Here is a 25515-nt window from a genome sequence, read left to right as displayed (position 1 = left end):
TCCAGGTCTCCACGCTTGGGGGCCCTTGCATCCTTCCATTGTAACAGAATCCTTCGACGGGCTACTAGGGACGCAAAGGCCAGGACACCGGCCTCCTTCGCCTCCTGCACTCCCGGCTCCACCCCAACCCCAAAAATCGCGAGTCCCCACCCTGGTTTGACCCTGGATCCAACCACCCTCGACACCGTCCCCGCCACCCCCTTCCAGAATTCTTCCAGTGCTGGGCATGCCCAGAACATATGGGCGTGGTTCGCAGGACTCCCCGAACATCTGGTGCACCTGTCCTCACCCCCGAAGAACCTACTCATCCTAGTCCCGGACATATGGGCCCGGTGCAGCACCTTAAATTGGATGAGACTAAGCCTCGCACATGAGGAGGAGGAGTTGACTCTCTCCAAGGCCTCCATCCAAGTCCCATCCTCTATCTGCTCCCCGAGTTCCTCCTCCCATTTAGCCTTCAGCTCCTCCACTGACGACTCCTCCACCTCCTGCATTACCTTATAGATGTCAGACACCTTCCCCTCTCCTACCCACACCCCCGAAAGCACTCTGTCCATCGTCCCCTGCGAGGGCAGCAAAGGGAATCCCTCTACCTGTCGCCTAGCAAACGCCTTTACCTGCAGGTATCTGAACATGTTCCCCTGGGGAAGGCCAAATTTATCTTCCAGTTCCCCCAGGCCCGCAAACCTCCCGCCAATAAACAGGTCCGTCAATTTGCTGATGCCCGCCCTTTGCCATCCCCTGAATCCCCCATCCGTGTTCCCCGGGATGAACCGATGGTTGCCACCCAGTGGAGCCTCCATCGAGCCCCCTGTTTCCCCCCGATGCCGTCTCCACTGTCCCCAGATTCTTAGGGTCGCCGCCACCACCGGGCTCGTGGTAACCCTCTTGGGGGAGAGCGGCAACGGTGCCGTTACCATGGCACCCAGGCTTGTACCTCTACATGACGCCATCTCCATTCTTTTCCACGCCGCCCCTCCCCCCTCCATCACCCATTGACGCACCATTGACACATTGGCTGCCCAATAGTACCCCAGAAGGTTGGGCAGCGCCAGCCCGCCTCTATCCCTTCCTCGCTCCAGGAATACCCTCCTCACTCTCGGAGTCCCATGTGCCCACACAAAGCTCAGAATACTGCCGGTCACTCTCCTAAAGAAGGCCCTGGGGATAAATATGGGCAGGCACTGAAAAAGGAACAAGAACCTCGGAAGCACTGTCATTTTGACGGACTGCACCCTCCCCGCCAACGACAATGGCAGCATGTCCCACCTCCTGAACTCCTCCTCCATCTGATCTACCAGTCTGGTAAAGTTATGCTTGTGGAGAGTCCCCCAGTCCCTGGCCACTTGCACCCCCAGGTACCTAAAGCTCTCCCCTGCCCGCCTAAGCGGGAGCCTACCAATTCCTTCCTCCTGGTCTCCAGGGTGCACCACAAACACCTCGCTCTTGCCTAAGTTTAATTTATAACCTGAGAAGGTCCCAAACTCGGCTAGTAACTCCATCACTCCCGGCATCCCTCCCACCGGGTCCGCCACATACAGTAACAGGTCGTCGGCATACAACGACACCCTATGTTCCTCTCCACCTCGCACCAAGCCTCTCCACCTCTCTGAATCTCTCAATGCCATCGCCAGCGGCTCGATTGCCAGTGCAAACAACAAGGGGGACAAGGGGCAACCCTGCCTGGTCCCTCGGTAAAGCCGGACGTACTCCGACCTCCTATTCGTGGCCACGCACGCCATCGGGGCCTCATATAGCAGCCTGACCCATCTAATGAACCCTTCACCAAATCCAAACCTCCCCAACACCTCCCATAGGTACCCCCACTCCACTCTATCGAAGGCCTTCTCCGCATCCAGCGCCACCACTATCTCTGCCTCCCCCTCAATCGCCGGCATCATAATGACATTCAGCAATCTCCGCACATTCGTGTTCAGCTGCCTTCCCTTCACAAAACCTGTCTGGTCCTCATGCACAACCCCTGGCACACAGTCCTCTATCCTGGTGGCCAGGATTTTTGCCAGCACCTTAGCATCCACGTTGAGGAGAGATATGGGCCTGTATGAACCACACTGCTGGGGGTCCTTGTCCTTCTTTAAAATTAACGAGATCAGCGCCCGTGACATCGTCGGGGGCAAAGTCCCCCCTTCCCACGCTTCGTTGAGTGTCCGCACCAGCAAGGGGCCCACTAGGTCCACGAACTTTTTATAAAATTCCACCGGGAACCCATCCGGCCCCGGTGCCTTCCCTGACTGCATCTGCCCGATCCCCTTAACTAGCTCCTCCAGCTCAATCGGCACACCCAGCCCCTCCACCTTCTCCTCCTGCACCTTCGGGAAAGAAAGCCTGTCAAGGAACCTCTCCATTCCCCTCCTCTCCCCCGTTGGCTCCGACTGGTACAGTTCCCCGTAAAAGTCCTTGAAGACCTCATTCACCTCTACCCCCTTCCGCACCACATTCCCACTCTTGTCTCTCACTCCAGCAATCTCCTTAGCCGCATCCCGCTTACGGAGCTGATGAGCCAGCATCCTACTCGCCTTTTCACCATGTTCGTACACTGCCCCTTGTGCCTTCCTCCACTGTGCCTCAGCCTTTCTAGTGGTCAGCAAATCAAATTTAGCCTGCAGGCTGCGCCTCTCCCCCAACAGTCCCTCCTCTGGTGCCTCTGCATACTCCTGTCCACCTCCAGCATCTTTCCCACCAGTCTATCCCTCTCACTCCTCTCGCTCCTCTCCCTGTGTGCCCGGATGGATATCAGCTCCCCACGAATTACTGCCTTCAGGGCTTCCCAGACCATCCCCACCTGAACCTCCCCCGTTTCATTCACCCCAAGGTACCCCTCAATACTTGCCCGGACCCTCCTACACACCTCCTCCTCCGCCAACAACCCCACATCCAACCGCCACAACGGACGTTGGTCTCGCACCTCCCCCATTTCCAACTCTATCCAATGCGGAGCGTGGTCAGAGATTGCAATGGCCGAATACTCGGCCTCCTCCACTCTCGGAATCAGTCCCCTACTCACCACGAAGAAATCTATCCGAGAGTAGACCCTATGTACGTGGGAGAAGAAAGAGTACTCGCGTGCCCTCGGCCTTACAAACCTCCATGGATCCACCCCACCCATCTGGTCCAGAAACCCTCTCAGTACCTTGGCCGCCGCCGGCCTCCTACCCGTCCTAGAGCTGGACCGATCCAGTGAAGGATCCAACACCGTATTAAAGGCCCCCCCTATGATCAGACCTCCCGCCTCCAGATCCGGGATCCGTCCCAACATACGCCTCATAAAGCCCGCATCGTCCCAATTTGGGGCATACACACTAGCCAGTACCACCTTCTCTCCTTGTAGCCTGCCCCTAACCATCACATACCCCCCTTATCCGCCACCACCTCCGATGCCTCAAACAACACATTTTTCCCCACCAGAATCGCCACTCCCCGGTTCCTCACATCCAACCCCGAGTGGAAAACCTGCCCCACCCATCCCTTCCTCAGGCGGACCTGGTCCGCCACCCTCAGGTGGGTCTCCTGAAGCATTGCCACATCCGCCTTTAGCCCCTTCAGATGAGCCAGTACCCTTGACCGCTTCACCGGCCTATTCAACCCTCTCACATTCCAGGTGACCACCGGATCAGAGGGCGTCCCGCCCCCCTCCCCCGTCGGCTAGCCATAGCCCGTCGACTGCCCGCCCCAGGCCAGCGTCCCCTGCTCGACCCAGTCCTCATAGCGACAACCCCTCACCTCTGTCCCCCCAGCCCCCACCAGCTCCTTCTTGACCCTACCAGCAGCAACCCGGTATTCCCCTTTCCCCCCCTCCCTTCCCCCCCAGGCTAGGAACCCTCCCAGCCGCGAACCGTCCTCCATTGTACTTCCGTGGGTCAGCTAACTTCTGCTGACCCCGGAAACTCCCGCCAATAGCCCGACCCCTCCCGAAGTGGGATCATCCCCCAATCTATCCCTCCTCCTGGCACCGCTCCAGCGCGGGGAAGAACCAGTTAAGGCCCCACCTCCCCCGTCACCATCTCCGCCCCCCCAGCCCCGCAGCGCGGGAAACCAGAGGAAAGCCCGCGCTTTCGCCCTGCCCCACCACACCCTTCTGACGCAGCTCCCAAATATCAGCCCCCCTCCATACCCCCACTCCGACATAGAATACAACATACCCCCCCGACCCTCCCCGCAAGATACACAGCCCAAACAATGCCCCAAGCACAAAAATAAAAACATAGCAGAACAACCCCCCCGTAAATAACCATATCAAAATTGCAAAAGTACTAAAACAAGAAGAAAAAAACAGAAGAATAAGAGAACACAGCAACAGCCGAATCCAGCACTAATATCTTACAGCCGACCTCGCAACCCCCAACCCCTAGTTCAAGTCCAGTTTCTCCGTCCGCACGAAGGCCCACGCCTCCTCCGGGGAATCGAAATAATGGTCCCGGTCCGAATAAGTTACCCACAGGCGCGCGGGCGGCAACATTCCGAACTTTATCTTTTTTCTATAAAGCACCTCTTTCGTCCGATTAAATCCGGACCGCCGCTTAGCCACCTCCGCACTCCAGTCCTGGTAGATCCGCACTAGCCCATTCTCCCAATTGCTGCTCTTCACCTTCTTGGCCCAGCGCAGCACGCAGTCCCGATCACTGAACTGGTGGAACCTCACCAGCACCGCACGCGGGGGTTCATTCTCCTTAGGCCTCCTGGCCAGTACTCTGTGTGCTCCCTCCAGCTCCAGGGGCAGATGGAGAGACCCGGCCCCCACTAGCGAACCCAGCATTACAGCCACATAGGCTGTCAGGTCCGATCCCTCCAGCCCCTCCGCCAGGCCCAAGATCCGCAGGTTTTTCCGCCTCATGCGGTGATCCAGCTCCTCGAAGCGTTCCTGCCACTTCTTGTGGAGTGCTTCGTGCCCCTCCACCTTACTCACGAGGACCACGGCCTCCTCCTCTCGTTCAATGGCCTGCGTCTGCAACTTCTTGATGGCAGCACCCTGGGTGGACTGAATCTCTGACAGCCTTCTGTTTGTTTCCTGCAGAGAGCTCAGTACTTCATCCTTGAATTCTTTAAAGCAGCGCAGGAGATCAGTTTGTTGTTTCTGGGCCCAGAGTCTCCACTCCCCTGGAGCTTTGTCGGTGGCCATCTTGGATCCCTTCCCCCGTTTTTTCTGAGGAGCTGCTGCTGTTTTTTCCACCTTTCCACTCCGAGTTCGAGTCATGGACTGCAGGGAAAGTCGTTCAGCACACCTTCCCCCACCGGGAGACGTCGAAAAATTTCCGTTTTGGGCTCTCAAAAGAGCCGAAAAATCTCTTTAAAACGGGAGCTCCCACATGTGTGGCTTATTGCTGCATAACTGCCACCGGAAGTCTCCCTAACATGGTTTTTGAGGAGCTGGAGTTGGGTGCACTTCCCACAGATGAAATCAGCAGGGACACTGACGGCGTCCCTCACCTCAAACATTCTGCAGGAGGAGCATTGTACTGCCTTCCCTGACATCACCTCTAGATTTAAAAAAAAACAAGAAAAAGAAAAAGAAAGGAAGAGCTTACCTGATGTGCAGGGGTAGGTGGATTGGTCATGATAAATTGCCTCTCGTGTCCAACAAAAAAAAAGTAAGGTGGGGTCACGGGGATAGGGTGGAAGTATGGGGATAGGGAGGAGGTATGGGCTTAGGTAGGCTGCTCTTTCCAAGGGTCAGTGCAGACTCGATGGGCCATATGGCCTCCTTCTGCACTGTAAATTCTGCGTTCTGTGGATGCCGCCTGACTCACTTCCTCAGCCTCTCGCACACTGCTTTGTCCGCCAATAGCCCTACATCCAACCTCCATTGCGGGCGCTGCTTGCTATCCATACTAACCTGCAGGTCCACCCAGTGCGGAGCATGGTCCGAGATCATAATCGGCGAGTACCCCGTGTCCACCACCCCAGCCAGTGGGGTCCTACCCAAGACAAAGAAGTCGATCCGGGAACACACCTTATGTACGTGGGAGTAAAAAGAAAACTCCTTCGCCCTCGGCTGCCTAAATCTCTCCCCCCCCCCCCCCCCCCCCCCCCCCCATCTGCTCCATGAACCGTTTCAGCTCCTTTGCCATTGCTGGCACCCTGCCCATTCTCGAGCATGACCGATCTAGGCCAGGATCAATAACCGTATTAAAATCCCCTCCAATGATCAGTTTATGCGAGTCCAGGTCCAGAATCTGCCCTAGCACCCTCTTTATAAAATCCCCGTCATCCCAATCTGCCGCATATACATTAACCAGCACTACCTTCATCCCCTGCAGCTTGCCGCTAACCATGATATATCGACCCCCCACATCTGAGACTTCCTACCTCAAATGTCACCCGTTTGTTAACCAAGATCCCAACCCCTCTCGTCTTTGTATCCAGCCCCGAGTGAAAAACCTGACTAATCCAGCCTTTCCTCAACCTGACCTGGTCCACTACTCTAAGGTGCGTCTCCTGCAGCATTACCACGTCCACCTTCAGTCCCCTCAGGTGCGCAAACACACATGCCCTGTTTACCGACCCATTTAGCCCCCAAACATTCCAGGTGATCAACCTAGTTGGGGGGCAAAGTACACCCCCCTCCCGCCGATCAGCCATCCCCTTTCTTGGGCCAACCTCCAGCCCCTGCGCCACACCTCCTCCAGCCCGCCCCAAAGCGACCTCCTCACTGTCCCTCCACTGAAGTCCCTCCCTCGTCAGCAGAACCAATCCCCCCCCACTCTCCCCCCAGCAACACTACTCTAAAACCCAACCCATCTAGTAAACTAAACATATGCACACCCCCCACTGTGCTTCCCTGAGCTAGCTCACCCAGCTAGCTTGGCCCCCGGCGCCAAGAAGTCTCCCACCTATTATAGACCAGTACAGCACAGAACAGGCCCTTCAGCCCTCGATGTTGTGCCGAGCAATGATCACCCTACTCAAACCCATGTATCCGCCCTATACCCGTAACCCAACAACCACCCCCCCCCCAACCTTACTTTTTTAGGACACTACGGGCAATTTAGCATGGCCAATCCACCTAACCCGCACATCTTTGGACTGTGGGAGGAAACCGGAGCACCCGGAGGAAACCCACGCACACACGGGGAGGACGTGCAGACTCCGCACAGACAGTGACCCAGCCGGGAACCGAACCTGGGACCCTGGAGCTGTGAAGCATTTATGCTAACCACCATGCTACCGTGCTGCCGTTTCCTTGCTCCCCTCCCCCCGCTCATACAAACAAATTCCCTCATCTAACAATCCCCAGACAAACACCCAACAGCAAGAAAACACGTAAAACAAAAGCACCACCCACCGAAACTCAAACAGGCACGTCTCCATCCCATCTCGCCCGATCCTGGGCGTCCTGATCGATCAATTCTTTAATCGAGTCCAAACATTCCCGCTTCTGCTTGGCAAAACCATCCCGGATGACCTGCATCAAATGCTCTGTTGGTCGCTGCGCTGCCAGCCCAGGGGTCCGGCCCTCCGCCATGATGTCTCCTATTGCAGCTTCAACACAGCTCTTGGCTAACATTTTATTTCTGTCTTTTCGTGCACTTCTGGTTCTTTGCTCCATACACCGATGCGTGGAAACGATGCCCAATTGCCTCAGCCTGGATAGAGAGGGGGAGGGTCGTGGAGCACAGCGTCTCTCTCTATGAGGACAACTTGCTGCTCTATGTCACAGACCCGGTGGTGGGAGGGGTTGGCCGAAATCATGGGGATACTAGGGGAATTTAGGCGATTTTCAGGTTACAAGTTAAATATGGGAAAGAGCGAGATGTTCTTGATCCAGGCACGGGGGCAGGAAAGGAGACTGAAGGAGTTACCTTGTAAAGTGACTGAGAGGAGATTTAGATATCTAGGGATTCAAGTGGCTAAGGATTTGAGGCAGCTTCATAAGTTAAATCTGGGCAAAGCAGTTGATTGAATGAAAAGGGAATTCCGCAGATGGGACATGTTCCCGCTGACGCTGGCGGGGAGGGTCCAGACAGTGAAGATGATTGTACTTCCGAGACTGCTTTTTTTTCAATGTCTTCTGATTTTTGTCCCAAAGGCTTTTTTCAGGAAAATGAAAAAAAACAGAAACCGTTTAAAACCAGAAACTTTCCGGGGGAAAGGTCCAAAAATCCGACCAGAGCGGGAGTCACCAAATATGCGACGTACTCCTTCATAGCCGCCACCAGACGTCCCCGTTGCCATCTCTTAAAGCCCCCATCCAGCCCCCCTGGGGCAAACCGGCGGTTATCACAAATCAGTGACCACACTGGCATCCCTTCCAATCTCATATGCTGCCTCCATTGCCCCCACACCCTTAGGGCTGACACCACCACAGGGCTTGTAGAGTACCGAGCCAGCGAGAATGGCAGGAGTGCTGTCAGTAAAGCCAACTCATACCCTTGCAGGATGCCGCTTCCACTCTCTCCCAGACTGACCCTCCCCCACTACCCACTTCCTGACCATCGATATGTTGGCCGCCCAGTAATAGTTAATAAATCTCTGGAGGGTCAAGTCTCTGCGACCCCGTTGCAGGATTACCTTCTTTACTCTGAGTTTTACCCGCCCATACAAAACCCAATATCGTTGCGTTGATTTTCCTGAAAAAAGCCTTTGGGAACAAATCGGAAGACATTGAAAAAGAGCAGTCTCGGAAGAACAATCATCTTCACTGTCTGGACCCTCCCCGCTAGTGTCAGCGGGAACATGTACCATCGGTGGAAGTCCCTTTTCATTTGATCGACTGCTTTGCCTAGATTTAACTTATGAAGCTGCCCCCAATCCTTAGCCACTTGAATCCTCATATCTAAAACTCCTCTCAACCACTTTAAAAGGTAACTCCTTCAGTCTCCTTTTCTACCCCCGTGTTGTGTCACGAACATCTCGCTCTTTCCCATTTTAACTTGTAGCCTGAAAATTGCCTAAATTCCCCTAATATTCCCATGATTTTGGCTAAAACCCCCCCCCCCCCCCCCCCCCCCCCCCCCCCCACTATCCACCGCTAGGCATTCGATGATCTGAGGGCCATTGCTAAGGGCAATGGCCAGGGCAAACAATAATGGGGAGAGCAGGCATCCCTGCCTTGTCCCCCTACAGAGACTAAAGTATTCTGACCGGAGTCGCTTGAACATAGAACATAGAACAGTACAGCACAGAACAGGCCCTTCGGCCCTCAATGTTGTGCCGAGCCATGATCACCCTACTCAAACCCACGTATCCACCCTATACCCGTAACCCAACAACCCCCCCCTTAACCTTACTTTTATTAGGACACTACGGGCAATTTAGCATGGCCAATCCTCCTAACCCGCACATCTTTGGACTGTGGGAGGAAACCGGAGCACCCGGAGGAAACCCACGCACACAGGGGGAGGACGTGCAGACTCCACACAGACAGTGACCCAGCCGGGAATCGAACCTGGGACCCTGGAGCTGTGAAGCATTTATGCTAACCACCATGCTACCCTGCTGCCCCTTGCTACCCTGCTGGTTCTTACATTTGCCACTGGAGCCAGGTACAATAGCTGGACCCACTCCACAAATCCCTGCCCGAACCCAAACCTGCCTAAAATATCCCATAGGTACTTCCACTCCACCCGGTTGAAAGCCTTCTCCGTGTCCATGGCTAATGCCACCTCAACATCGCTCCGCTCCAATAGTATTATTGTAACATTAAGAAGCCTTCTAATATTCATTTCATTTATTGGACGTCAGGTGCCTGCCCTTCACAAATCCCGTCTGAACCTCCCCGATTACCTCCGGGACATAATCCTCTATTCGGGTGGCCAAGATCTTTGCCAGCAATTTGGCATCTACATTCAAAAGGGAAATCGGCCTGTACGATCCACAGCTCTCCAGGTCCTTGTCTTGCTTCAGGATGAGAGAGATTGATGCCTGTGATAGCGTTGGGGAAAGCACTCCCAGCTCGTTGGACTCGTTAAAAGCCTTGACCTGAAATGGCCCCAGCAGCCCAGAAAACATTTTATAAAATTCCACTGGGAATTCATCAGGTCCCGGGGCCTTACCCAATTTCATCACCCCCAATCCGTCTATCACCTCCCCGAGCCCAATTGGGCCCTCCAGGAATTCCACCAGCTCCTCATCTACCTTTGGGATCTCTAGCCTCTCCAGGAATTGATTCATACCCTTCTCCCCGACCGGGGGTTCCGACTCGTATAGTCGACTATAGAATTCACTGAACACATCGTTAACCGTCTCCGGGTCCATCACTACCTTCCCCCTCATATCCTTTATTTTCCCTATTTCTCTCGCCGCCTCCTGCTTCCTCGGCTGATTTGACAGCATCCTGCTAGCTTTCTCCCCATATTTAAAAACAATTAAAACATAACTGTTGATTTATCAAACAGATTGAAAAGTAATTATTTTATCCACAGAGTGCAAAGCTGACATCGCTTTCTTGCTTGATGGGAGTTGGAATCTTGGTAAACGCAGATTCAACTTGCAGAAGAATTTTGTCGTTAGAGTTACGAGTTTGCTTGGTGTCGGACTACAAGGACCACTTGTTGGTATTGTTCAAGTCAGGTAAACAAAGTGGGGGGAAAATTGTGCCAAAATTCCGTTGTAAATCTTTCTGTAAATCAGACTTTACCGATATTTGCATCTAATCAGTGAAAATGCAAGTGTCTGAATTGGTATAAGAGTAAGAATTATGATGTTTCCTGTTGCATCTTATCTATTATTTGTACAGTGAGAATCCTAAAACTGAGTTCATCTTGAAAGAATTCACTAATTCAAAGGATGTGATCAATGCCATCAAAAATGTGACTTACAGAGGAGGCAGCACTAATGTTGGTGAGTGACATGATCTCACAACAATATTATTCTCAAGGACACATTTTGCATTTTGGGAAATATGTGTTTTTTTCTGTTTCTTTCGCTCTGCTTCTCAACACTCGATTAATGTGTTAACCTGGAACCGCATATTGCCCTGGAACTAAATAATATTGCTTCTCCCTTACTGTAGGTTGTACACGTTCCCTGAACAAGATGGTTACAATAAGCAATTATTATTTCCATCATTTCCTTTGGTTATTGCAGCTGTGCATGATTTCAGAATAAACCCTGTCCTGGATTCTTCTTGATATTGTGCATTTGTATAACACTATACTGCACCTCATGACCACTGTTTTGGGGTATCAGGCCTAGAAACTGATTTCTTTTAGGAAGCCTTCATTTGTCTGACACATTTACTTTTCCTTTGTGTTAGTAAATAGCTACCTGTGTTTGTTTCAAAGCACAAATAATTAATTTCCTAGTTATCAAATGCAAGTGAAAAGTTTCCACCAATGTCATTAAATCTGCATTTTCTTTCCAGACAGTTGCACGCAGACTTGCTGGCAACAAATTTCAAAATCTAGAAACAGTAAATTACTGTAGATAAAATAAAGGGCTTGGTTTTAATGCAAAATCCATTCTGTAAAATGGTCAGTAAGACAGGCATTGGTGATGGTGAGTTATATTTTTAGCATACTGTTGGTTTAAATTAGTCATTGTAATTAACTGAAAGGCTGCCATGTGCGAGGAAATACTTCCCCCTATTACCCATTGCCACTGCGGATAAATGATGTGGAGATGCCGGCGTTGGACTGGGGTGAGCACAGTCTTACAACACCAGGTTAGAGTCCAACATGTGTGTTTCAAACACTAGCTTTCGGAGCACTGCTCCTTCCTCAGGTGAATGAAGAGGTATGTTACAGAAACATATATATGGACAAATTCAAAGATGTCAGACAATGCTTAGAATGCGAGCATTTGCAGGTAATTAAATCTTTACAGATCCAGAGATAGGGGTAACCCCAGGTTTAAGAGGTGTGAATTGTCTCAAGCCCGGACAGTTGGTAGGAATTTGCAAGCCCAGGCCAGATGGTGGGGGATGAATCTAATGCGACATGAATCCCAGGTCCCGGTTGAGGCCGCACTCATGTGTGCGGAACTTGGCTATAAGTTTCTGCTCGGCGATTCCGTGTTGTTGCGTGTCCTGAAGGCCGTCTTGGAGAACACTTACACGGAGATCAGAGGCTGAATGCCCTTGACTGCTGAAGTGTTCCCCAACTGGAAGGGAACATTCCTGCCTGGTGATTGTGGCGTGGGTGTCCATTCATCCGTTGTCGCAGCGTCTGCATGGTCAATGTACCACGCTTCGGGACATCCTTTCCTGCAGCGTTGAGGTAGACAACGTTGGCCGAGTCGCACAAGTATGTACCGCATACCTGCTGGGTGGTGTTCTCACGTGTAATGGTGGTATCTATGTCGATGATCTGGCATGTCTTGCACAGACTGCCATGGCAGGGTTGTGTAGTGTCGTGGTCACTGTTCTGAAGACTGGGTAGTTTGCTGCAAACAATGATTTGTTTGAAGTTGCGCGGTTGTTTGAAGGCAAGTAGTGGGGGTATGGGGATTGCCTTGGCAAGATGTTCATCTTCATCGATGACGTGTTGAAGGCTGCGAAGAAGATGTCGTAGTTTATCAAGTTTATCAAGTAAAAATCGATAATTAACTATGAAGTTTTGTGACTTCCGGTGGCGACTATGCTGTGAACAAGAGCTCCCTCTCTTGGTGGTTTTTCCTCGGCTTTTAAGCTGGATTTTCGAGGAATTTTTTTCCAACATAAGTGGATAAAGGTGAGGGGAGGAGAAGGCGACCCCTATCCTATGGAATTACCCTCGAAAAATAATCGCCAAAGAAGGAATCAAAAGTTGGTTGGCAGTGAGGGTCTGAACTTGGTGGCTGCAATGGCAGAGAAGTGAGATCCGGCCCTGTCGGCTCAATGGTCGATGGATCAGTTGGATACATACCTGGATGAGAAGTTCGCCCGGCACCGTAAGGAGTATGCAGAGGACCTGACCAAGGTGGTAGCCTCGATTAAGGAGGCTGTCGATCGGATGGAGGTGACTGACAGCCTAGGGACAGTCGATCCAAAAGCTACAGGAACAGGCAACGGAACAAGAGGAGCAGTCCACTGGGATGGCACTGCAACTTGGTATTTTACAGGATCGGCAAAAGAGGCTGCAGGAAAAGGTGGAAGACCTGGAGAATCGTTCCCGCAGGAAGAACGTTCAGATCGTCGGTCTCCCAGAGGGAAAGGAAGGATCGGATGCCAGTGCGTATGTTGTGAAGATGTTCGAGAAAATGATGGGGGCAGAGGCGGTTCGACAGGCCTTCGGAGGTGGACCGGGCCCACAGGGCACTTGTGCGCACAGGGACGTGAGCCCCTGAGGGCGTTGGTGGTGAGGCTACACCGTGGGCAGCACGGTAGCATGGTGGTTAGCATAAATGCTTCACAGCTCCAGGGTCCCAGGTTCAATTCCTGGCTGGGTCACTGCCTGTGTGGAGTCTGCACGTCCTCCCCGTGTGTGCGTGGGTTTCCTCCGGGTGCTCCGGTTTCCTCCCACAGTCCAAAGATGTGCTGGTTAGGTGGATTGGCCATGCTAAATTGCCCGTAGTGTCCTAAAAAGTAAGGTTAAGGGGGGGGGGGGGGGGGGTTGTTGGGTTACGGGTATAGGATGGATACGTGTGTTTGAGTAGGGTGATCATTGCTCGGCACAACATCGAGGGCCGAAGGGCCTGTTCTGTGCTGTACTGTTCTATGTTCTATGTTCTAATTCCTGGACAAGGAACGCATCATGAGATGGGCTCGGGAGACAAAACGGTTTGTATGGGAAGAAGCTGGGCAGCACGGTAGCATTGTGGATAGCATAATTGCTTCACAGCTCCAGGGTCCCACGTTCGATTCCGGCTTGGGCCACTCTCTGTGCGGAGTCTGCACGTTCTCCCCATGTGTGCGTGGGTTTCCTCTGGGTGCTCCGGTTTCCTCCCACAGTCCAAAGATGTTGGGTGGGGTTACTGGGTTATGGGGTTGTGGGGACAGGGTGGAGGTGTGGGCTTGGGTAGGGTGCTCTTTCCAAGAGCTGGTGCAGACTCGATGGGCCGAATGGCCTCCTTCTGCACTGTAAGTTCTATGATTCTATGAAGCTGAGATCCGGGTCTACCAGGACTTGGGAGCAGAACTTGCTAAGAGGAAGGAGAGTTTCAATAAAGTTAAAGCAGTGCTGTATGCGAAGGGAATAAAACTTGGACTTCTCTACCCGGCCCGTCTTTGGGTAACCTACGAGGAACGGGAACTGTATTTTGGCTCGGCGGAAGAAGTAGCGGGCTTTATGAAAGACAACAACCTGGGGGACCCATAAGGACTTAATAAAAAGAGAAAACTGGTCGGTAGCGATTTAAATCAAAACGTTCTGCGGTGCACTAACTTGAGTTGCGATGGCCGGGAAGAGAAGGGTTTTTTTTTAAAGTTATCTAACTTTGACATTTCGGTGTATGACTAAGTTAGTTTCTTCCTTTTTTTGTGTTTGTATAAAAGAAAAAAAGGGAAAATTAAAAAAAAATGGAGGGGGGGTGAAGAAAAGTTTTCAAGGAGGGAAAGACATCTGTCTGAGTTTTTGCATGCATAATTATTTTCTGTCTCTTCATTTAACCTGTTTGTTTACAATTTCACTGTTTGGGGCTCTGTTTGAAGGTGATGGGATTAATAAGATGTTGTAAAGGGGAGGGGTGGGCCGTTGAGGTTAGACCTTAAGTGGATGGTGTGTTTGTTTGCTTTTTGTGCTTGGTGATATTGTTTTGAAAACTTATGTTAAGAGCTGGTGTAAAAGATCCAGCACCTGGTAGACATTTAGGCATCAAGGGTGGCGCTGCTAAGCTAGCTGGTAAGGCTAACCCACGGAAGCAAAGTGGGGGGTGAGCTGAAAAGTGACGAGGTGGGTGGGGAGGAGGGGTACTGCTGACGATTAGGGGACTTCCAGGAGGCTGGAGATGGAGACAAGATGGGGCTGCTGCCGAGGGGCGGATCTGGGGAGGTGCGGGCCATGGGCTAAGGGCTGGCCTAGGAAATGTCATGGCTGATCAACAGGCATGTTTGTGGCCTGAATGGACCGGTCAAGAGGGCCCGTGTGTTTGCATACTTGAGACAGTTAAAGGCGGATGCGGCCATGTTACAGGAAACAAACTTGAAGCTGGGGGATCAATTTAGGCTGAAAAGGGGATGGGTCGGGCAGGTGTTCCATTCAGGATTGGACTTTAAAACAAAGGGGGGTGGCCATCCTGATTAACAAAAGGGTGGCGTTTGAGGTTGGGAAAATGGAGACAGGCCTGGGAGGCAGATTTAATATGGAGAGCAGGAAACGGGAGGGAATGGCAGTGGTGCTGCTGAATATATATGCCCCAAACTGGGATGACGTTGCGTTTGTTAGGAAGATGCTGGGAAAAAAAAACGGACCTTGACTCTTACTGGTTGATTATGGGAGGTGATTTTAACACGGTCTTAGATCCTAGGATGGACCGGGTCGAGTTCTGGGTCGGGGAAAGTGTCAGCAATGGTGAAAGAGCTGCGGGGGTTCATGGAGCACATGGGAGGTGTTGATCTGTGGAGATTTGAGAAGCCAAGGAGCAATGAATATTCATTCTACTCTCATGTGCACAAGTTGTACTCCAGGATCTTTTTTTTATATTGGAAAAACATTGTTAGCAGGGGTGGTGGACACAGAGTTTTCAGAAATCGTAGTATCGGACCATGCACCACATTTGCTAGACCTACATGTGAACACGGGAAATTCTCAGCGCCCATAGTGGAGGCTAGATGCAGGGCTGTTAGCAGACGATATGATATATGAACAAGTGAGGGAGGCCATTCGGCGGTATATAAAAACCAACGACACGGAGAGACCGCGGCCGGGGTGGTGTGGGAGACATTGAAACTGGTCATCAGAGGGGAATATATTTTGATTTGACCCCTTAGGGTGAGGGCTGAACGGGCGGAGTTCGACAGGCTAGTAGGAGAAATCCTACATGTGGATAGGAGATATGCGGAGTCCCTGAATGAGGCGCTCCTGAAGAAGCGCCAACTGGATTTTAGGCTCCTTTCCACAAGCAAAGCGGAGGGATAGCTGAGGAGGGTAAAAAGGGCAGCGTACAATATGGGGAGAAAGCTAGTAGGATGTTGGCACATCAGCTAAGGAAGCAGGAGGCAGCGAGAGAGATGGTAAAAATTAAGGATGCGAGGGGGAAAGTAGTGAGGGACCCGGGGGTGGTTAATGACCTGTTCCGCAAATTCTATAGCCGTTTGTACGAGTCGGAACACCCTGCGGGGGAGGAGGGAATGAACCAATTCCTGGAGAGGCTAGAGTTCCCGAAAGTAGATGAGGAGCTAGTGGAAGTCTTGGGTGGGGCCCAATTGGGCTTGGTGAAGTGATACATGGATTGGGGGTGATGCAATCGGGTAAGACCCCAGGGCCTGACGGATTCCCAGTGGAATTTTATTAAAAGTTTTCGGGGCTAGTGGGATCGTTGTGAGTCCAGGCTTTCAATGAATCCAAGGAGTTGGGAGTACTTCCCCCAACGCTATCACCGGCATCAATCTCTCTCATCCTGAAGTGAGACAAGGACCCGGAGAGCTGTGGATCGTACAGACCAATTTCCTTTTTAAATGTAGATGCTAAATTACTGGCAAAGATCTTGGCCACTTGAATAGAAGATTGTGTCCCGGAAGTAATAGTTGAGGAACAGACGGGATTTGTGAAGGGCAGGCACCTGACGTCCAAAATTAGACGGCTTCTCAATGTTAACTGGGTCCGGCTGAAATATCAGGCCCCAGTGACAAATGTGAGAACCAACCGAACCCGGTCAGAATATTTTAATCTTGGGAGAGGGACAAGGCAGGGATGCCCGCTCACCCCATTACTGTTTGCCCTGGCCTAGCGCCTTTAGCAATGGCCCTTAGAGCATCGAGTGCGTGGTGGGGAATAGTGAAGGGGGAGGGGGGGTGGTGTGGAGCACAGGGTCTCTCTTTATGTGGATGACTTGCTGCTTTGTGTTACAAACCCTGTGGGAGGGGGGAATGACCAAAATCATGGAGGTACTGGGAGAATTTGGGCGATTTACAGGCTACAAGCTGAATATGGGAAAGAACGAGATGTTTGTGATCCAGGCACGGGGACAGGAAAGGAGACTGAGGGAGGTACCTTTTAAAGTGGTGGTGGGGAGTTTCAGACATTTAGGGATTCAAGTGGCTAAAGAGTGAGGGCAGCCTCGCAAGTTAAATCTGGGCAAAGCAGTCGACCAAATCAAAAGGGATTTCCACAGATGAGACATGCTCCCGCTGACGCTACTGGGAAGGGTCCAGACGGTGAAGATGACAGTCCTCCCAAGAATGTATTTCTTTTTTCAATGCCTTCCGATTTTTGTCCCAAAGGCTTTTTTTAGAAAAATAAATGTGGCGATTACAGGTTTTGTGTGGGCAGGGAAAACCCCAAGAGTGAAGAGGGCATTCCTGGAGCAGGGTCGAGGGGAGGGGGGCCTGGCCCTCCTGAGTTTTATTAACTATTACTGGGCGGCCAACATATCGATGGTCAGGAAGTGGGTAGTGGGGGAGGGTCGGCCTGGGAGCGAGTGGAAGTGGCATCCTGCAAGGGTACGAGTTGGCTTTACTGACAGCGCTCCTGCCATTCTCGCTGGCTCGGTACTCTACAAGCCCTGTGGTGGTGTCAGCCCTAAGGGTGTGGGGGCAATGGAGGCAGCACATGGGATTGGAGGGGGCGTCAGTGTGGTCTCCGATTTGTAACAATCACCGGTTTGTCCCGGGGAGACTGGATCAGGGCTTCAGGAGGTGGCAGCAGGCAGGGATCGAGAGATTTGGGGATTTATTTATCCAGGAGGGCTTTCCGACCTTGAATGCACTAGAGGAGGAGTTTGAGCGACCGGCGGGAATGGGTTTCGATATCTTCATGTCCGGGACTTTGTCCGGAGGCAGGTCCCACGCTTACCTCGCCTCCCCCTGAGGGGACTACAGGATTAGCTGATGTCAAAAACTGCAGAGGAGAGGGGAGGATTTCGGAGAAAAACAAGGAGTTGATGGGGCCCTGATCAGGGAGGTGAAGCGGAAGTGGGAAGAGGAGCTGGGAAGAGAGCTGGAAATGGAAAAGTGGGAAAAAGCCTTGAAGAGACCTAATTCATCTTCGTCCTGTGCCAGACTTAGTCTGATCCAGTTCAAAGTGGCCCACAGGGCCCACATGATGGTAGCCCGGATAAGCAGGTTCTTTGAGGAGGTGGAGGATAGATGTGGGCAGTGTGGGGGTCGCCCGGCTAACCATGTGCATATGTTCTGGGCATGTCCAAAGTTGAGGGGATTCTGGCAGGGATTTGCGGACGTTATGTCAGAAGTCCTGGAAGGGAGGGTAATCCCGAGTCCAGAACTGGCAATATTTGGGGTATCGGATGATGCGGGGGCCAAGGGGGGGGAGGGAGGCCGATGTCCTGGCCTTCTCCTCCCTGGTGGCCCGGAGACGGATTTTGCTGGGATGGAGGGACTCAGAGCCCCCAAAGTCGGGAGTGTGAGTCAGCAAAATGGCAGGGTTTCTCAGTCTGGAAAAAATGAAGTTCACCTTGAGAGGATCAACTCAACAGATGACTTCTTCAAAGAAAATTGAACGTCAGCAGTAAGGGGGTGGGGGGGGGGGGGAAGAAAATAGGAGGCATGGCAGTGTTAGATAAGGACAGGGAACTCGGTATATGGGTAGTTAGGAAATAGGGCACGGGCAGTTGGGGACATTGTTTTTTTTTAGGTTTTTGTACATGTGTCATCGGCCCACGTGGTTGTTTAAGAAATGTTAATGTGTTAAACTGTGAAAATTACAAATGCTTCAGTAAAATATTTTCTAATAAAAAAGTATGAAGTTTTGTGATATGGGGAAGATTTTCCTGCCATTCTCTTCACCGGGATCTTCTGGACCCGCTGATGGCGAACCCCCACGAGGGGTTTCCCAGCGACAGAGGGGGTGGATTCAATGGGAAATGCCATTGACAGCAGCGGGACACCTCCCAGCGCTGAGAAAGAAGCCAAGGATTCCCTGCCATTGTGCTGAAATCATGTGAAATATTAATATGGAAGGGCATTTATTCATTGGTTTGCCAGTTATAAATCATAAATTTTGAAATTACTATTAATTTTTCCTGGCCCTTACCAAGTGCTGTTCTGCTGAGGTATTTCTTACTGTCAGAATAGGCAGACTTTGAGCTTCTGCCACTCTGAGACTAACTGTTCAGATGGGTGAGAGAACTCCTTAAGATGTCCTGTGAATGATCCTTCACTGCCTTCTCTCAGTTTATGAACTGGGAATTGGAACATGTGGATAACTGTGGGTGATAATATGCACTAAGTGCCATTGGATTGAAACACCAATTTATTCTGCTAAACAACTCTAATACTGCATTTAAAAAATGTTTTGGACAAATATTGACGTCAATTTGGAAGATTCTCCAGTGACCAATTACTTCCTCTTTAGTAATGCCAGCAGGATTAATTATTTGCAATTAATAATAGCAATTGTGGGTATAGTGGTAAACGATTGATCACTTCCTGAAGGGAAAGGATGTCCCCATCTTTGGATATTATAACACAAATTCTGTCACAGATTTAATCCTAGTCCCTAGGCAGTATTCTCTGCCGGCGGTATTCTCTGTTCCGCCAGCTGTGCACCCATGTCCCTGGGTTTCCCAGCAAAGTGGGGTGGCACGCCGGCTCACACACGCCGATCTGGAGACCCTACTGGGTGCCATTTGGGAGAGGTGGGCCATCCTGTACCTTTGGGTGGGAAGGAGGTTGCCACCATTCACTGGGCCTGGGCGCAGGTGGCAGGGGTCATGAGTGCCGTGGGCCCCACCACCAGTTCTGCAAAAAGCTGCACGACCTCGGGATGGCCAGGATTAGTAGGCGCACTGTGCCCCATCCCACACACCTGTAATCTCCCACCCAGCCAGAGGGGAACCAGGCGCCACCCGCCGGCAGTGTGCGTGCTCCCCACCCTGGACCACATGCCAAAACCCATACTGGCCCCCATGGGTGGGCACTCTGGCCACAGAGGCCACCAGCTGCCCACCCGCTGTGCTGCATGCATCCAACTGCCTAATACTTTACCCTTTCTGCCTCCCCCGCCCCACAGGAGAAGGCAACACATAACAACAGGGGGAGAGAGAAAAGACCGGAGGGGGTCCGGCCGATCTGCAACACCTCACAACAGCGGAGTGGAGCGGCAAGCATTGGACCTGGTAGGTGGGCCAGAGAGAGGGCAGCCACCAAGGAGGAGGGCAGCCACCAAGTGAACAAGTGAACCTCCGCTGAGTTGCGGTTCCCACGTGTGGCTCCATCCCCTCACATCCCCCACACCACCACCCACTACCCCAATGCACGATCCAATCATGCATCATGCCCTTCTGGTGTCGTCCACCCCTGACCCCAATCCCAAGTGAATACCAGCAATGAGGAGGACACAGATACTGAAGGTAGCCCCAAAATGCCAACCTGAGACATCCCGGAGCACCAGTCTGGGAACGACACTGGCTTCCCGATACAGCTGTCTCCAACACCCACAACAGGGCATTATAGTGAAGATTCTAGAGGGTGGTATCTGGTGTGCATCACACATGTACTGCGATACATCGGGTAGAGGTAGGAACCCCCGAGAGGGCGGATGCTAGGATGGCGACCTGACCCCAGGGACTAACTGCCGTCTGGACAGATTTTGGACTTCTGGAAAGAGCGGACCTATCGATAGTGGAGACGCAGACACAGAGCCAGGGACTCCATGAGGGGGTGTCAGCATCCAGCCAGCGCCTGCCAGGTGCAGTTGGAGGAGTCCAACCACCTGCAAGTGGCATGAATAGGGGGCAGTGCTGACCATGCATGCCACCCAGGCCAACACTGTATGGGTGGCGTCCACAGTGGAGGCCTTGGCGGCGACCGTAGCGGCCATGGGCCAGGATATCCAAGATCTGGGCCATTCTATGTGCACGGTGACCATGGTACAGGACAGGGCTGGCCTGTCACAAGCAGCCATGTACCAGAGTCACCTGGACATTGCCTCTGTTTAGAACGTTGCTCTTTGATTTTGTTGAGAACATACAAATGATCAGGATCCTTGACTTGTATTAACAGCTAACATTGTTCTGATGTCTCTGTTAAAAAGCATCTGACCTTAATGGAGTTGCTCGGTACACTAACGAAGCCAAATGAATGTCAGATTGAGAATAATTCGCCTTGCTAATGAGTTGCTTGATGATATGAACACCTTTCTCCACCCATTAGATTGTGGGTAGTGTGGACTAGATGTCACATGACGACAGTTGTACTTATTTGAAAACTCTGTCCATTCCCAACCCCCGAAACAAGGACCATTAACGGACATTACCGTGTGTGGATTCCCATGTCGCGAAAATGTTTCCTTACAAGCCTTTATTACAGATGAAGACGTAAGATCCGGAAGTTTCATAACCTCAGGAAAATTTGAGTAGTTGTCCACGATGAGAACATAGTCACGACCCGTAGCATGAAACAAACCGTTGCCTATTTTAGTCCACGGTGACATTTTAGAACATAGAACATAGAACAGTACAGCACAGAACAGGCCCTTCGGCCCTCAATGTTGTGCCGAGCCATGATCACCCTACTCAAACCCACGTATCCACCCTATACCCGTAACCCAACAACCCCCCCCCCCCTTAACCTTACTTTTATTAGGACAACTACGGGCACTTTAGCATGGCCAATCCACCTAACCCGCACATCTTTGGACTGTTAACATTGTTAACTCATGTTGTTGAAGTGGCTCTTTACACTGTGCCGGTTGATGTTTCTGACAGGTGTCACATGTCATGACCATGCCCGTTATTTTTTTGTTGATGCCAGGCCAGTAAACTGCCAGTCGTGCACTCCTCTTACATTTCTCGATTCCGAGATGTCCCTCATGAATCTTGAAATGAATGAATGAAAATCAGTTATTGTCACAAGTAGGTTTCAAATGAAGTTACTGTGAAAAGCCCCTGGTCGCCTGCCTTCGTCTGCTTTAAAAGCCAGTTATTTAGCCCACTGTGCTAAACCAGCCCCTTGTGTGGCATCTCAGAATGAAGGCTCAGTGGAATAACAATTTGGTCATTGCGTAACAATAGCCCATCAACTACTGTTAACTCGGTCTGAATGCTCTGATATTGTGGACATCGTCCCTTTGGTCAACTATGCTGGAGATGCTGCATCACTCTTAGCAAAGTTGCATCTTTCTTCATTTCTTGACCAATCGGTTGTAGCTTCTCATCAGATGCCGGAAGATTCTCCGTGCATAACTGTGTTTGAGCTTCGATGTCTCTAATAAATTCTGGTGGTGAACTTTCTGTGTCAATTGATCTGGGTAACGATCAGCAATGGTGAGACCTTTTCCCGGAGTGTATACCAAGGTAAAGTCATACCTCCTTAACTTCATCACAATACGTTATTGGCGAGGATTCACGTCATTCAAATTCTTATCCATTATGTGAACTAACGGTCTGTGATCCGTTTCCACTATAAATGTAGGAAGTTTGTAGACATAGTCGTGGAATTTCAGTATTCCCATAAGTAGTCTGAGACATTCCTTTTCTATCTGTGCATATCTGCACTCTTGCAGTTACAGACCTGGAAGAGTATGCAACTGGAACCCAATCAGATTGATCGTTTTGTTGCAGAAGAACTGCACCTATCCTGTCTTGACTGGCGTCAGTGGAGATCTTGGTAGTCCTAGTTGGGTCAAAAAAGGTAAGAATTGGTGCTGTTTGAGATCCACCCATTCATTTTGGTGACGTTGTGTCTATTCAAAATCAGTGGTCTTCCTTATCAAATTGCGTACAAAGAAAAGTACAGCACAGGAACAGGGCCTTTGGCCCTCCAAGCCTTTGCCAACCATGCTGCCCATCTAAACTAAAATCTTCTGCACTTCCTGGCTCCATATCCCTCTATTCCCATCCAATTCATGTATTTGTCAAGATGCCCCTTAAACGTCACTATCGTCCCGGCTTCCACCACCTCCTCCGGCAGCAAGTTCCAGGCACCCACTACCCTCTGTGTATAAAAAAAAATTTGACTCGTACATCTTCTCTAAACCTTGCCCCTCGCACCTTAAACCTATAAAGCATAAAGCTGACGTCCTCGTGGACTGGTTTGAGATAAACTTGCCCAAGAAGTTTACAAAGCCCAGAAATCTTAACACAGTCTTTTTATCCTGCGGCGTTTTCATATTATGGATCACAGAAATTTTCGCATCATCATCTGGTCTGGCACCATGAGATTATATTGTATCTCCCAAGAAGTTTAAAGATGTTTGTGCAAACATGCTTTTTGAGTGGTTTGGTTTCAATCCATACTGATGGTTTCTTTGAAACACCTTCTTCAAACGACAAATGTGGTCTTCTTCTGTTGTGGACCATATAATTATGTCATCGACATAGACTCTTACACCAAATTATACCCTCTGTCATCTGTTCCATTATCCTATGGAAAATCTCTGGAGCAGAGATTATCCCAAAAGGCATGCAGTTAAAGCAGAAGCATCCAAATGGAGTATTGAAAGTGCACAACAATCTGCTCAAGTCATCAAGCTGCATCTGCCAGAATCCCTGCGAAGCGTCGAGTTTAGTGAAGATGTGAGCATTCGCCATCTCGCATGTGATCTCTTCACGCTCAGGGATAGGATAATGTTCCCTATGAATATTTTGGTTCAGATCCTTTGGATCAATGCAAATTTGATGATCTCCAGATGGTTTCTTAACACATACTAGAGAACTGACCCAGTCAGTTGGCTGCGTGACTCGAGAGATGATTCCTTGTGAATGTAGCCTTTCAAGTTCTAATTTCAACCTCTCTCGCAAAGGAGCTGGAACCCTCCTAGGCGGATTGTATTGCAGGTTTTGCATCTTTCTTCAGCAAATCTTTTACTGGTAAGGTAAAGTGCCCATACCTTTAAAGACGTCAGGGTATTCTTGAAGTATCTGCTGGATCTCATCCATGCGTGATGTATCCTAAGTATTCATAAAAATTATTTGAACAAGCCGCAAGTCTTTGCAAGCCTGAGCGCCTAACAGTGATGATTTCTGGTTGTCCACGATCTCAAATCGTAGTGTCGTCTTGACTTTCTTATTCACGACCTTAAGATGGCACAATCCTCGTGAAGCTATCTGGTTGTCATTGCAGCCTTTCAGCCTAGATGCAGCAGGTATCATCTCGTGCTCCCCTGGAATCGAGTCGAGATCTTTGCTTGTCAGTAGATTGACTGAAGCCCCAGTGTCAAGCTTGAACAATACTGGAAAATTGTTAACTTGCACTGTTAAGGTCCATTGACTGTTGGAGTTAATCATGTTAATCTGTTGGATTGACTGTTGGAGTTAATCATGTTAATCTGTTGAGGAACATTAGGTATTGCTTGGGGTTCCTCAGTCTTTTCAATTATTCCTGCGAAAAACGTGTTCTCTAAGGAAAAATTATCCTCTTCAGTTGAATAATTTTGTTCTGCTCCGATGAATCCACACTGCGAACGTTGATGTTCTTTTGTCTTGGTGTTGGAGATTGATGTTGCGCTGTAGATCTGCATTGTGAGGCACAGTGATTCAGTTTTCCACACTTCAAACATTGTTTGCCTTGAAATGGCCATTTCCTTTTTCGTGGGTGTTGCCACATCAGTAACACGTCATGACGTTGTCCCTCTGACACACGAGACACGTTCGCGCATGCGCTGACTTCTTTTCTTCAGTCTCGCATTTCGAGTGAGTTGCGCATGTCCCGGGCTGGAGTGTGCGCGCCACGCAAGATAGCTGCTGTTTGAAACATGCTTTTTTTACTGCCTGCGACACCATTTTAACACACACTGGACCTCGTGGTTGACTTTCGCGCCCTTTTCACGGTGATAAAATTCTAGATGTTGATTTTTACTCTTTTCAATTGCGATTTTAGCGTTAAATCTTCTTTGCCCTAACAATGTTTCCCTTAGACCCTCATCACATAGTTCATACACAATCTGATCACAGATCAGTGATATGCAAATCTGCGTAGTTACATGTCTATGCTGGCAATTTTAAGTCGGTGACAAAGCTGGTGGGTGACTCGCCATGTTTCTGCGACCTTTCGTGAAACCTAAATCTTTCAAAGATTTCATTTGTCTGCGTTTTGCAGTGGTCATCATATCTGGTGATTATCAAATTAAATTTGCTTTTGTCCTCCCCTTCAGAGTAAATGAACGAGTTGTAAATATCAATAGCCTGCTGTCCTGCCATGGATAAAAGCAGAGCTATTTTTCTAGCTTCAGAAGTGGTGGTCAAATCATGTGCCTCTAGATAAATTTGGATTGCTGTTTGAAAAGTTTCCAATTTGAGTAAGACTACCGATTTAGATTTTAGTTGACGAGGTCGTTGAACGTGGTCCATCGAGTTGATTGTTCTTCGGGGGATCTGAATACTGTGAAGCCTTCCAAAGTCGAATAATAGTTGGTACAAATTTTTCTTTTTTCTTGCTAATTCTTATCTAATCTATCTAGTAAGCTTTCTTGAAGTGAATAACCTGGTACCTTATTATATTACTTTGTGTAATATATTTTACTCATTTGCTTCTTACCAAGATGATCTTTAAATCAGTGTTGATTAACACATGTAGCCTTCCAATTA

The 25515-nt window shown here is 50.3% G+C and overlaps 1 protein-coding gene across 1 annotated transcript in view; it reads left to right on the top strand.

Moving 5' to 3' along the window:
• coch (coagulation factor C homolog, cochlin (Limulus polyphemus)) overlaps positions 1–25515 on the top strand; it is a 147760-nt gene that overhangs the window by 68025 nt on the left and 54220 nt on the right. Inside the window, 2 exon segments of the mRNA XM_038781460.1 lie at positions 10380–10527; positions 10694–10797. Of these exon segments, the coding sequence (XP_038637388.1) occupies positions 10380–10527; positions 10694–10797 (252 nt within the window).

The sequence above is a fragment of the Scyliorhinus canicula genome, chromosome 2 (genome assembly GCF_902713615.1).
Source record: "Scyliorhinus canicula chromosome 2, sScyCan1.1, whole genome shotgun sequence".
NCBI lineage: Eukaryota > Metazoa > Chordata > Chondrichthyes > Carcharhiniformes > Scyliorhinidae > Scyliorhinus > Scyliorhinus canicula.
This window is presented reverse-complemented; position numbering and strand designations above follow the sequence as displayed.